Source organism: Sander lucioperca, chromosome 11, assembly GCF_008315115.2.
Source record: "Sander lucioperca isolate FBNREF2018 chromosome 11, SLUC_FBN_1.2, whole genome shotgun sequence".
Lineage (NCBI taxonomy): Eukaryota > Metazoa > Chordata > Actinopteri > Perciformes > Percidae > Sander > Sander lucioperca.
Window position 1 is genome coordinate 17,407,704 of NC_050183.1, and position 15,250 is coordinate 17,422,953.

The 15,250-nt window shown below is 42.4% G+C and overlaps 1 protein-coding gene across 5 annotated transcripts in view; it reads right to left on the bottom strand.

The window, feature by feature from the left end:
- Window positions 1–15,250, bottom strand: part of nos1apa (nitric oxide synthase 1 (neuronal) adaptor protein a) — a 205,146-nt gene that overhangs the window by 63,069 nt on the left and 126,827 nt on the right. For 3 of the 5 annotated variants that reach the window (XM_036007154.1, XM_036007156.1, XM_036007155.1), the window contains 2 exons: window positions 13,752–13,893; window positions 8,455–8,672 (listed from right to left, as the gene is read on the bottom strand). In XM_036007154.1, coding sequence (XP_035863047.1) covers window positions 8,455–8,672; window positions 13,752–13,893 — 360 coding nt within the window. The remainder of the gene's footprint in view (window positions 1–8,454; window positions 8,673–13,751; window positions 13,894–15,250) is intronic. The other 2 variants (XM_031282404.2, XM_031282407.2) reach the window with 1 other exon arrangement.

The window sequence follows — 15,250 nt, forward strand, 5'->3', positions numbered from 1 at the left end:
GAAAAAAACCAGACCAATCAGCTCTGCTTCGGGTCAAAAAGTCACTGTTTTACACTCCTCATTGGGTAAATTGTGGTTTGTTATCAGCTGAGAACTCATCGGAAAACAATCCCATGTGCAAGACCCACGGTGAGCTGCCTCCTACATGGGATGAAACCAGCTCAACATACCATATCATTATCAGGTATGCATGTATGAAAGCAGATATGGATAACAACACACAAGAATAAGGAATGCTATGATGCTACGGTCTGTACGAAGACAGGCCTTGTGACTCCTGGTTGGCATCCTTAAGTTGTATCACAACTTTACAAGTCCACACAAACACACACTTGCTAAAAAAAAAAAAACCAAAAGGACTATCAATAGAAGTGACCCTATTTGATCTTGAATCTCCAATATAAAGAGCAATATTCTCACACAAACACACTGAGTTTACAATCAGTGAAAAGTTTAGAGTCAGCATTTTTATTGCCTGCCCATGTGTGAAGAATATTGGAAAGATAAGTCTCTGTCCTGCAAGGCTTCTGAGGAGATAACCAGAGAAAATGTGTGTGTGTGTCCCTGAGACATTAAGATCGTGAGTTAAGGCAGAGGAGAAGTGGATGTTGTTGTAAGCTGTGGGTAGAAGGGTGGAGAATGGAGGGAGACTCTAGACGAGGGGTTCTCAACCTTTTTAGATGTGGGGACCAGCAATCTGGCAAAGAGTGGTCTTGCGAACCGGTATGGGGGGGGTTGGGTTGGGGGTCTGCAACCAAGATCTTCTCCAGACATGTTTAAAACATTGTTTTTAATGATAATGAATGAATGCATATGCAAATGTGTTGGACTCCAGTGTACGCGCACTCGAGCAGATTGTAAATTCTTCCATGCCTAATTTCTTAATCTTCCTGGCACTGCAGCATCTTTTCTAGATTGATGGCTGCGTAATGTGCATCAACAAATCTATTTCCAAGTCACGCAAACAGGAAAGCTGTAATTTCTACCATTTCAGGTTTAACTCCATTTCCTCCGACCTGCCTCCCACACAAGTCCTCGTGTCATCATCACACTGTTGTGCTGAGGCCAGGTAAGCAATCATACGCCTGAAAGCTGCATCCAGGATGATTACAGTTTCAATGGATAAAAGCAATGACGACCTGCAGTAAGCTTTTACAGCGAGGAACAGACATTCATACTTTGAACTAACAGCCTGTAGTGCACTGTGCTCATGTTTGGACGCTGTTTCATGATGCGCTGACACCTACACCATTATTACGGCTGCTTTTCACCAGTGATTATATACTGAAAACATGCACTGTACAAGGACTGTCATGATCTCTTTTAGAAGATATGCATCCCAGAAAATTAGTATTAGTAAGTATTAAAGTTTTGTATACACATGTCCGAGCCTCCCGGACGGGTGAATAGGTACTCGTTGCCTGCTTGTCATAACGGTTCAGGATCAGAAAAATCTAAATCTAAATTAGCATTCCTAGTCTCTAGTTTCCTTATATTTAGTGCCAAATTACATTGCTCTTTTATAGAAATGTCTTTGAAATGATTAGTGATTTATTTGGAATTTGGAATTATGGACCTGTGAAATAAAGCGTTTCTAAAAACAAACATTTCATTACTTTGAGACTTTAGACTCCTGTGAGGACCAGAAGCAACAAAAACACGATCAGGGCATTCTTACTTTTAAATGAGCTCTGTGACTTTCCAACAAGAAATGTTAACCGTCACTTCAAACAGAGGTCCCCTGACCCCGTGGGCCCCTAGCCCCATGCACCCACTCAGTAATTTGTTCATGTTAGGTCGTGATAGCCTAAAACAATCGAGGCACACTAATGATGGGACGAGAGAGAAAGAGAGAAAAGAGAAAGAGAGAGAGTGCTGTCAGTGGAGTGCTGCCTGTAGCGCTACACTCATGGATCAGAGTGTCTACACCTGCCTGACAGCATCTGAAAGTGGGCCAGAGGCCAAACCTCTATCAAAGCATTTGTGGTACAGCCTCACTTTGTGCGCACACACACACACACACACACACGCACGCACACACACACACACACACACACACACACACACACACACACACACACACACACACACACACACACACACACACACACACACACACACACACACACACACACACAAAACTAAACAAAGTGCAGCCTCTTGAAATGTGTAAAATGCAGTTCTATCTAAAATGTGACTTTGGCCTTTCCAATTTGACTTGTAGTGGCACCCCTTCTGATACAGGCAAGCCTTTTAACAGCGTCCTAAGTCAACCTCATGGACACCAAGCCAAAAGGTAGGATTGATGTGTGCTCTCCGAGTCCTGCGGGATCGTTTGAACGCAGGCCGCCGAGGGATTTGTTAGTCTAACGGGAGCTGACAGGAAGAGAATGAACTTTAACACTCACAGGCTGCTTTCCCTTTCATGAGCTTCCAGGGAAACCCTGTAGTGAATCAAATCCCTCTGCTCGGGAAAATACACACACAGTTGTGTAATAAACATACATCCACATGGGCACTAACGTAAAGGCACGTAGACTCACACACATCTTGTTCAATGTAACCTTTCCACACTTATCCCTGCACATATCCCATTTAATCTGTCAAGCTGTTAAAGAGTGACAAATGTGTCAAATTAAAAAATACTGAAAAGAAAACATATAGTTAATGTACGTGCAAATGCAGCTACACAAACTCTAACACACACACACACACACACACACACACACACACACACTTCCTCCAATGACCTGAGAATAGAGGTTGTTGCTGAGAGCTCGTTGTTTCACTGATTTCACGCCCTGTTGCTTTCAATCAGGGGCTGTAATGAAAGGTCTCATAACTCATAACATTAATGGGACCCAAGGCTTGTTAAACAGCTGAATAGTCTGGTTTTGTAACTCGAAATTAGGACCCAAAAAATGGCTCTCAAAGCCTCGGAGCCATGGAGCCTCCATGTGGTGAGTGAACAGGTATGTTTCAGTGAGCTTGGAGCCTAAGGTGACATAACGTTCTCATTTGGGTCATGATGAAAAGTTGAATAAACTCTGGAGTGTTGCCTAACAGCCTGTCTGTTCATTTTGTGCCATTAATTAGACTGCCTAAGGAATGCCCTAATTACCCAGAGTTAACTACAGATAAGGGCTTTTCCTGCAAAGGGGAATGTTTGACACTTTTAGGGGCAAGGTGAAAAAGAACATGAAGAACTGAAAAACTACAATCATAAGCATAAACACAACAAGACATTCTGTTGGTTGTGCTGGCAGATATACAGTATGTCCCCTGAGATAACCGCCTGGCTAAAACCAAAAAGCTGCAACTTTGTCCAGAAAATTGGCAGTGATAAATCTTGGTGCTTAAATGAATACCAGCTTTAAAAAAACCTGAAACTTGCACAGAGTATGGCACGTAGTATGGTAGTATGGACTCTCAATGTAATAAATCAAACTAATGGGATAGTTGTGGGAAAAAAAGAGAGCTTAAGAGAGAAGTTCAAACCCTGCTTACTATTGCACCTCTGCACACTTGGCCAAAGGCTGCGTGAAGTGGGAGTCATTGTCAAATAGTCTATTTCAGAAAGGTCCAAAAACTGTTGGATGCAGCTCCCCAATTCTGCTGTCACAAAGAGCTTTTCAGACGCTGTTAGACAATCCAACAAGCACTTTGTTTGACTGTCTGGCTTCTAAAACACTGGTAAAGTTAGGTTAAATGTTTTAAAAAGCCAGTGTTTGCAACTGACTTGTGCTTTAACTTTTTCAATATTTAACAAAGATCATGATCTTTACCTACATGGAAGTGTTAATCACGCCAGGAGCAGTTGCCAGGAGCAGCTGTATCGGGGGAAATAATGAAACGCATTAGCCTCTTTCCGACCAAGTAGTTACAGGAACGTAGTTATAGGAACAATCCACTTCTAAACAGTTCTACTAACTATTCTCCCCGAAATCCGGTTTTGCCATTTGCATTCACACTGGCCAAGTGGCCATAGGAACTGACATTTTGTTATTATAATCACAGCCATCTAACCACCACTATGCGGAAAAAGGAAAAGGGAAAAGACCCTGCCCTGAAGTAGGAGCTGAAAGAGTTACAGGAACTGTGGTCAGAGGAACTTAATAATCCCCAAATTGGTCCAGTTGGAACACGAGAACAAAAGGGTTCTAGGAACGTTATGTTCTAGGAACTGCAACAATCCCTCCGGTCGGAAAGCGGCTATTGACTAGTCCCTCCAGAAAAACGCAATTATGTGATCACATAATTCAATGCATAATCAGCCTAAAGTCTGCATATTTATGCGGGGGGCGCATTTTTTCAAATACGCCGCACTTTCGCCGCATAAATTGCCGATTTCTGTGCAAAATATGTGGGGCTTGCATGATTTCATATTCCCGCATTTTCGTTGCAAAAAAGTCACATATATCTTAGCAGAAATCGTTGAAAAATGTTGCGTTTACTTCACACAAGAGCAGCTATTTTCCCCTGTTGCCATGGGAACGTTATGAAGTGACGTAATTACGCGACGTGAACATCATCGAAAAGCTGCAAACCCCGCGATGAAGCCATGATGAAACCGCAGTTTTCAAGTTCCTGCAATTTCACTGCATAAAATTGCATAAATATCCCGCATATTCCATCGCATTTTTTAAAAAAACGTGCCGCATAATCAAGGATTTTTGCCTGCAACAATCACAAAAAACCTCCGCATTTTTCTGGAAGGACTGATTGACAGTGAATTTTGTGTTGCATCTTGAAAACATGAAAATCAATAATTTCTCCAAATGGACTGTAAATGGAAGAGAAGATTGCAATAAAATATAAACAAACATAAAAAAATAATATTTAACCTTAAAATAAGGATGAAAATGTGTAGGGCACAAAGGAGCCAGTCCCTCTGTTGGAAAAACGTAGTGTTAGTTTTTCAAAATGTTTTTAAGACTGAGGGCATACTGTCCCTGTGAGGTCATGATTGTGCATGGCAGTACCTGGGAGTCAGCACTCCCACTGTGAATAAAAGTAGGCTCAGAAGACTAAACCTTTGAGCATTTGATGAGAGACACTGTATGAGTTGTTTCCATGTAACTGCTCCATCTTGCAAGATTAAAAGAATGCCTACCTGTTTGATTCCGACACTGACTCTGAGAATAATTTTTCTAACACTCTCCCTCCATCCTTCCTCATCCACTACCTCACTAAGCAAAGCCAGGCGGTGGGAAGTAGTACCAAACAAAAACATAAAATGATTATTATGCACTACACTATTTTTGCAAACTTGACGCAGAGCCCAAAGTCTCAAGGCAAAGGGAAGTGTAATAAGCATCACGCTGCACCCCCCCCCCCCCCTCTCTGTCCTCATCATGCAGTGTCGCCCTCCCAGCGCCGCCTCAATCAAAAACTCAATTACACCCCTGCATACTACTGTAAATCCCAGTAAACAACGGCTTCTATGCTGCTCTGCCAGCCGAGCCAGACAGCCACGCTCACACACTTCCAGACAGGACATTTCTCTGGCTATGAATAGACTGCTGGTGGGGGCTTTCCACAGGCCGGAGAGCAGACAGTCTGACTGAGCTGTATCAAATCTCCAACACTATGAGGCCGCACATAGCCCTATGCTCCCAAGGGGGCCAAGAGGATTAAATGATGAGGCCGCACAAACACAAACACATAAACTGGGGTCTGTTTCAGAAAGCAGGTTTAGTGAAAACTCTGAGTTTAACTCTGAGATGAGGGAAACTGGGTTTTCTGTTTCAGAAAGGGAGGTTAATCAAACCTGAGAGAGAGGGGTAACTCCAGCCCGTTTTCAGAAAGAGAGGCTGAACCTCAGAGTCAGTTACTATGGTAACTGAGTCTGTGAACCTAACCTGGTCGGGGGCAGGTTTTCTTCAATAAACCTTGAGTTTCTCTCAGTCTCCTCCCTCTGACACAGCACTCTTTCATTTCCTCATTCATTCATTCATTCTGTATCAGGTGCATTTTAGCGCAGTTTATCTGTATGAATAAAAAAAACAGTGTTGGTTTATTAACTGTGTTAGGCAGACTATAAAACGTTTTTGTTCCGAACATGGCATGTCCTTGTGGCGACGATCCCGTTGATGAAGAAGCTGTATTACTTCGCAGGAAGTTAAACATACATCGGGAGATGATATTGAGGCCCCGACTATAGATGCATTTTCATTTCCAGATAACTTCCTATTTGAGCGGTATCGGTATGTTTTTTTGCAAACTGCAGTTTTCTTTACAGCATTGTTGATGCGGAGCATATAAAGCCACTGTACAGAGCCGTCAGTAAAGTGTGCCTCGCTCTGAAACGTGTTTTAAATGTTTGTGTAGAGTTCCCTGGACACAAAACTGTAAGAGACATTAAAAAGAAATAAATCATTGTAAATCATAATTATGTTAATGATGGTGCTGCAGCCTCAGAATGGGATTAGTAGTAGTTTACTTTTTCGCCCACAGGATTGCACCTAAATGAAATTATAGGTGTAGCCTACTACCATTCCAGTTTTCACCAGTAATATTGTAGGTTACCTGTGATTAAATATGAAATTAATACACTATATTATAGTTTACGCATTGGCTCGAGCAGCAATTTTCTCCCACACCAATTCTCGCTATTTTACAGCAGCCGCTGTGTTCCTTTTTTGTAACTAAATACATGTTCAAACTTGCTGTATGTGCGCATGAGTATTTCCGCCGACCAGTTTGTGGTTCTATTGCGGGATTGAATCGTAGCATCATGGCTCCATTCATGCTGCCTTTTTATTGTGGTGGTGCACGCGCTTAGCTCTGAGTGAACCTACTCTGAGAGTTTGTTAAACCTCCTTCCTGAAACGGACCCCTGGATAGAAACCAAGTAGTGGGAGCTATTTCTATACTCATGCCACACACAAACACAGAGTTGGTGTTAACTTGATTTTACTGGTGGTTAATACAGGCATGTATATTCAAATCAAAGTGAAAATACTTTTTCATTTCAGGCTTCAAGGCTCCTCAAAGAAATAAAAAAAGACAATCTAAAAGCTTGTTTAAACTTTGGATATCCTCTGTCACACTCAGGGGTCAGCCTGATCCGAAGTGACGGAACAAACATTTTGATTTCCAGCCAGGTTTGGTTGACTCTAGATTTTTATGCACAGACAGACATGTTTTTATAGCTGTCCTTGTGTGGACCTTTCTTTCCTTAACCTCTAGGTCACCAGGGCACCGTGTTCTTTATTTTTATGCCCTTGTTTGATGATGTTGGCTGCATGATGTGCTGCAGGAAAGTCAGTCCTCCTAACATAATAAAAGAACACTTTAAAAGCAGTCAATCCCTGGGGCGAGCTCTAGCTCACCCAGTTTGCTGTGTGTCATCCCCCATCTCTCTCCCACCTCTCCTGTCTATCCACTGTCACCATCTAATAAAAGGAAAAAAGCCCCAAAAAATAATCTTAAAAAAAAAAAAAAAAAAAAAAGCAGTCAATCCCCTTAACCGTCTACAGTCTGCATGTCTAGACAAATATATGTTTTATGCTGAGCTTCAACCTTTGATTAACAAGTTGACAGTGACAAGTGCTCATATTATGCTTTTTGACTTTTCCCCTTTCCTTTATTGTGTTATATATCTTTTTTGTGCATGTTATAGGTTTACAAAGTGAAAAAGCCCAAAGTCCCCCCCAAAGGGACTTACCATCTCCAACAGAAAACACTGTTCACAAACTGCTCCAAACAGCTCTATTGTAGTCCAGCCTTTACTTCAGAGACAAACATGTGTTACAAAGTGACGCACGTTTATAATGCTCACCTAGCTGCTAGCATAGCATGCCCTCATACTCTGCTTCTGACTGGCTAGTAGTCCTTACCTAGGTACTGCGCATGTGCGACTCCCAACAAAGATGGAACAGAAGTGCATTCTGCAGTTTAGTAAATAGTTCAGCAAGTGTGTAAAATCCAAAGGATGCTTTGACATTTGACTGACTGTTGCACTTTTTTGTGCAATTAATAAAGTAATCCAATTCAGAACCAATAATACTGACACAGGAATGATGAACTCAAAAGTACAGTATAAAGAAGCGCACACACACACACACACACACACACACACACACACACACACACACACACACACACACACACAGTGCATTTCACTATCTTTGTGGGGACCCGTCATTGACATAATGCATTCCCTAGCCCCTTACCCTAACCTTAACCATCACAACTAAATGCCTAACCTTAACCCTTACCCTCACCCTAACCATAACCTAATTCTAATCCTAATCCTAAAACCAAGTCTTAACCCTCAAACAGCTCTTTAAAGTTGTGGGGTCCAGCATTTTGGGCCCCACAAAGCTGTCCGGACCCCACAAGTATACTGTATTCCCGGTTTTTGGACTCCACGAATATAGTTAAACAAGAACACACACACACACACACACACACACACACACACACACACACACACACACAATATTTTACCTTGCTCTCTGCACTGTTCAGGTCAGCTGTCTTGGCTGTGGCGTCAAGATCAGTCACCCCTCTGTTGAGGTTTAACTCCTCTGCTGCCGTCACCTGGCTCACCTCCTCCGCATCGATGTCCGTCTCCTCGGTGACGGTCGGCGTCTTCTCCGCGCCCGTTAGCTCACGAACTGTGCCGAGGAATGTACACACACATACAGGTGGATGAGCACGCACGCCTGCATACACACATGTAGGCGTGAGCATGGCCACAAGCGCACGCACACACACACACACACACACACACACACACACATGGGCGGACACACATGAATACATTCAAGTAAGAAACATTATCCATAGAACCACAGCATACTGTATGCATGATTATGACTAAATGTATGTTTAAACTGTTCAGAGGTACAACTCTTAAGAGCTATAAAACAATGCAAATACAAATATAACACAATGCAGCCAGCACTCTTGTTTCATGAGCGTTTCCATATTGTGTTTTCAGTTTTTAAACATCACTCTCATTACTGTTAATACATTTTTAATGGGACAAATTGGACCAGATTGGATACAGACCGTGTTTTTGCCGCAGCAGATGTCATTAACAATGGAGATCAACAATACTGCCCCGTGGATGAGACAAAACCAATACAGACTGCAACAACACAGTTTACGAGGAGCACTCTTACTGTTCTTCCTCTGCCCTCCACACTTGTTTGTTCCTACAGGAATTTTTTAATTATTTTTGGCAAAGGAAACCATCCAACACAATGTCGAAAGCTGCGACAATTTGTACCAGATTGATACATTGGAACATTTAGAGTGTCTCTGTAGGAGAACACACATTTAGTCTACATTTTTAAAATATTCCAATAACGTCAACACCAAAAAAGGTCTAAATTCTAGCAAGAGGTCCCGTGCTGATTCCACTAACTGATGGAACCCTTCTCAGAATCCTAACACTGTCTTTGCCTTCAGCCTTTTGTTGAACATTTTACTATTTCATTTTGATTCGCCCCACCAGGCAATTCAACAGGAAACTACTGTAACGCTTGTTGTCCCAGTTGGAACAGTTCTTCCACCTGACTACAAAGCCTGAGGTTGTGTCTCATACCCTCACACAGTTCAAATTCAATTGAATAAACAGGAATATGTAAGTGCCAGTGTTGTGGTTGTGATGCTTTTTATTGTTTAACCTTTTACCGGGCAATAACTATGTCAATAACTATGCATGCCGGGCGTATGCATAGTTATTGAAAATGGTATTTGCTTCCTGACTGTACTAGTTACTACAGTCACTAGTTACTAACATTCACTCAAGGCTGCCTCTCCCCACAGCAAGTTTCATTACAAAAACAATAATTTAAAAAAGATGAAAACATGGGTATGATTACTCACTTTCTTTGCTAACTTATATGCACTTCTTTATGGAACAAAAAAAAAATAATCTTAAATTTAGATTAAAATACAGAGCAACTAACAGGTTAGGATTCTCACCCAAAATAGTTAGGTATTACCAAGTTTTTTTTTTTTTTTTTAATAATCTCTTCAACTTGACTGTAACTTGCAATAGCATCTAGTAATAAGATAAATGGAAAAGTAGGTCAAACCTTTAAACTAGGGGTGCACCGATCTGATATTAAGATCGGATATTTGTCCCGATATTGACAAAATAGCTGGATCGGGGATTGGAAAAATGAACAGATCCACAGGCTGATCCAGTTTCCAGGAGGTTTTTTTCCCCTCCGTCGCAGCCATAGACTTTATATATTATACAGTCTGTATATATTATACAGTCTATGGTCGCAGCACATCCTACGTCATTCGTCAGCAGCACTTTATTTTGTCTTAGTTAGGAAAGTAATGTTTAGTTAGGAAAGTCTGGCGCCTTTAGTCTCTTCCTCATGGTGGAAGGAAGGTATAAGGTGGAAGGTATACAGTGTATTATTAATTCAACAACGGTATCGGATCAGTATCGGGTATCGACAGATACACAAAGCCCAGGCATCGGTATCGGGACTGAAAAAGTCGGATCGGTGCATCCCTAGTTTAAACTGCGTCATGTGTATTTGATTTGTTTTGCCACACTTTTTGACGAACCTCATCTCAGATTAACTCACTCACTCCAGATCTGTTTGAGCGTTCAATGCACATTTCTGCCCCAATCGGCTACTCGTATCCTTTCCTTCCCGTCTTTCATCTTCACTGCTGCAGTGTCCTCTTCCTCTCCATCCTCACCTCCACTGTCCATTCCACATCCTCACCCCTCTTCTTCCATGCATACTCCCCTTCTTCCTTCTGTGCACCCTGCTCTTAATGCTGTCCTCCCCCTCAACTTAAACCTTGTGCTTGATTACGTGCTGCCAGCTCCACTACTCCTTCTATTCCTCCTACTTTCTACCCAGCTATCAGTGCTGTCCTGTCCTTCCTCCAGCCCTCTGTTGCTGACATGTTTTCCTCCCGTTGTCTTCCTCGGTCCTCCTCTTCCTATTCCTCTCCAACTTCACCCCTTCTCTGCCCTCACTTGCTATCCTTGGTTAAAGTTGTTAATTGTCATTAATTCAGTCAGAAGAAATTGACACAGTTTCTTTGAGGAGAGACACATATCAAAATATATCCAACTGAACAAGTTATTTAATGGTTTTGCAAATGTGGATTTATTGTTTTTTATATATTTCCCTTTATTCAAGAATTAGTAGTGGAGATAGACAGGAAACACAGGAAGAGAGAGGGGAATGGCATGCAGAAAAGGTCGAAATAATAAAGTTAGTACATCTTAAATGTACAGTATAGTATAACGCAGTGGTTCCCAACCTGGGGTCCGGGCACCCCTCAGGGGGGCGGCAAGTCTTTATCTGGTTTGAGGTTGAGGTAAAAACAAAATATTTGCAAATGTTAAACAAATTATGATAATACACTAGAATATATAATTTATACAAAAGTCTGTATAAAAACTATGTATTTTTGTTCTTGCTTAAAATTGTAGGCAGGCTACTTAGTAGGCCAAACCTCCGGGACCTCTTAACCTGGGACCCTTGCTGTCATCAGGTCAGCTGCTAGCTGCTAGCTGCTAGCTGCTATCATCCTCTTTTTTCCTGCCGCCACGGCATCACTATTTTATGAATGAAACATGGCGGAGAAACGTAAAAGTGCTGATAACTCCCATGTATCAAAAAAGAAAGTAAGGCTCTATCTCGAGAGTTACCTCCACTTCGGTTTCGGGGGGGGAGGTGGGGGGAGCTCAGCTTTTCTTAGACATGAGTAGGGGGGGCGCCAAGGAAAAAAGGTTGGGAACCACTGGTATAACGTATCTTTTATGCCAATATGCAACCTGTCTGACTTGTTTTTCTGACTAGTCCTTTCCAGTGCATGGATGACCAAATAAGCTATAACAATATAATACTAAAGTAAAATGATCTGGCTCATTTAAACTCCTGGCATTTTGAGTATTACTTTAACAAGTGGAACTGCATTGGAAACATCTGTCATGTCATGTCAACATGCCTCATGCTAACTGTTCCACAGTTTGGCATTATTTTCCAGTGAGTGGGCTTTATTAGTTCCATCATGTAAGCCATTTTAAGCAGTTATTTGTTGTTAATTTGATTAAACTGTTCTTTTGATGTTGCAGCATTTTGTGCAATTGTTCTGAAACTCTGCACATAAAAGTATTTCTGAGAACAAAACACATTTCCTCTGTAGATTCTGCTTGTTTTCCCTTCTGACTCCCTGCTGCTTAACCCAGTTCTCATCTCCTCCTCTCAAATTCACTTCCATATTTGATCTTTTCTTTACTCACGCCCGTCCTCCATGATCCCAAGTTCCCTTTTCCTCTAATATCCATCTCTTCTTCCTCCTCCCCTCCACTATCCGTGTTTTCTTCCAGCTTTCCGTTTCCCTAATCCGATATCTTCCACTCTTCTTTCCCTCGTCCTTTCTTTGCCGTGATAATTAGTTCTGAAGATAAGCTCATTGGCTGTGCATGACGGCTCTTGTGCTGCTTAACACAGCATGACAGCGAGTGTGTGAGTGTGTGTGTACAGGCCTGAGTTTGTATGCGTGTGGGGCTCTCCCGTTATTTGTGGATGTACAGTTATAGTGTGTGGGTGATCTCTGGGCTCATCAGCATGTGAAAGAGAGCTCGTCTCTAGAGGGCTGGAAGGGAAATGTGGAGATAACAGTACCCTGGCCTGCCGCTCTCAGCTCTGGGTGGTGGTGGGGGGTCGGGGGGGGGGGGGCTGACCAGCGCTGGCTGCTGTAATGGCTGGAACGAGGGTGTGAAAGAGTTCCGATCGTGGACCCTTCCAACTGCTGAATCCCCGTGTCTGTCCTCTCAGACCCCTCTCAGAGCCACGTGTCCCTGGGCTGCAGTGAAGCCCATCCTGGCCAGGCACGAGGCAGCGGATAAAAGCAGCTCAGCCCGCCAGTGTTGCTGTGTGATGCCTTCTTTCTTTGGGTTGACTCATCCATGACATTCACTCCAGCATTGGCCTCTCCTGCTCGCCAATTTGGGCACAATGCAAGCAGGAACAGGCACTTCTGTATCTATCTGTGTGTGTGTGTGTGTGTGTGTGTGTGTGTGTGTGTGTGTGTGTGGAGTGCGTGAACAGTACAATCTGTTTGTGCTATCTGAGAGCATATGTCTGTGTGTTTGGACTTGGTAGTCAATTTCCAGCACGGCCTTATTGATAAAGTTCCATATTTCTTTCTATGACCTAAAAATACCATTCCTTCCTTGTTTGTTTATCTTTCTAAAGGGGTGAGGTATGCTCTGCAATACTACTGGGCTGAAACCCAGTCCAGAAAAAATGTCCTGTTGTGTTTACATCTTTTGAATCAACAGCTGTTTTAAGGTGTAAAGAAAGTGTGCTGTACACAATACAGTACATAACTTCTGGCCTCAGAAATATTTCTTGACCTCCCCCCTCTGAAATGTGCATCAGTGTTCAGTGACACTCCAGGAATACCAGAACAACTTTGGAAACGGGTGTAACAACAAAATGAAGATACTTTATATCTGTTTTTCATTCTTTCTATTCATCACTGACTTCACCACCCTTCAAGGAGCTTCTCCAGTACAAGGTTGCGACAGAAACTTTTCCCCTTTCAACAACTTTTGATTAAAATTCCTGCAAGAAACATTCAACCTTCTGATTCTTCTAAAGTATTGACTTAGGAGTGAACAAGCAGCAAGCACAGACCCCAACATCTGATAAAAGAGAAGCGAACAAACATCACGATTTTCAATAACTCCTTGAGGGCAGAGCAGCAGTAGCAGGAGCATGTTGCTCTTTGTGTTTGTGTACCTGTGACAGAGGAGTCGTTGCCGTTCTTCTCGCTGTGGCAGTCCTCCTGTCCGTCTGCGTTCTGCTGCGTGTGCTGCAGACTCAGTTTATGACAAACCTCGAACGCCTGGCCCACTGTCCGCACAATACGCATGGCCTGACTCTGGGTGGGTGGGGGAGAGAAAGACAAAGACAGAAATGCAGTTGCAATTCTCAGAACACAACTTGAAGAACTACTGTGCTTATTTCTAAGTTTAAACATTGCATTCAGTATTGTGATTGTGTGTGTGTGTTTTCCCTTAATATTTCTAAGTTTGAGTTTTTGTAGGTTTCTTTGTTATCCTGCAACCCAGTTCTTCCAAACAAACTAGAGCCATCACTTCTCATGTGCCAGGGGATTTTTCCATAATATACTGAAGTCTAGATGCACTTTCCACTAAAGTAGATTTTCATCAGTAACGTGTATTTTGTTTCAAACTGACACAATAGGCAGGAAATGTTTAGAGTTTCAAATGATCTATATACAGTAGGTCACAGAGTCCCAAAATGTCCCCTGATGATATTACACAATTATGTCTCAGGTAGAGGATGCTGTCTGCGTTTACTGTTACTGAAAAACACAACTTCTATTTCTGATTGGATCCTTACTTCGTCCTCAGGTGCAAAGAACTGTACGCGTGTGCTTATGTCTTTCCGCCCTGCTCTAAAAAAGGCAGGTCAAGTGACTTAGGCTGTCTGACTTGTCACAGTAGAGAGGTGTAGGGGCAGAAAAGATGTCATACTGAAGCACTGAGGCCTAGCCTCTAAACACCACTCATCATAATTAGCTGAATGAGCAGAACAGATGTAGTCTGGCCTAAAAGCCAGAACAGACATCCAGTCCTTCCTTGTCCCGGTTATAAACTCTGGACTAGTCTGAAGTCTAAGTGTTCAGTGTGGATCAGTATCAGAACATTACCCCAGGCTTAGTATCAGATGAGAAATATAATGTATTAGGCACATCTGGGTTCCCTATTACATTAATAACTTAAACTGGTTTTGGCAGAGTCTGAGTTGCTGGGCCATGGCTTCACTCCATAGAAGGTTTTGGTTTTGGGGGTCAGAAAAACTCCAAACATATTCACTTTCTGTGCCGTGGTGAGGTGTGGCTGCAGTCTTACTGTACTCACAGTGTAATTTATTATTATTTCATTTTTCTATCAAAGCACGCTGCTTCAGCTTTATTTAGTGCTGATGTTGTTTCCATAGAGACAAAGCACTTTGTCAGCAAAACGAATTTATGTCTAGATCTCAAAAAACCCTGCTCCGTATCACACTGACCCTTAAGGCTCAGTTATACTCCGGACACGTACACGGACAGCTGTGGACCCCACAGGCGCATAGTAGGTCTGTTTATCCCAGAGGTGCCCACATTCTTTCATATGTAGGGCCAAAATGTATCTGAATTGAAGGCCACGGGCCAAAAATACATGATGAAGAATACCGTAATTCTTTGTAGATAAAACTTGCGTATGTAATTT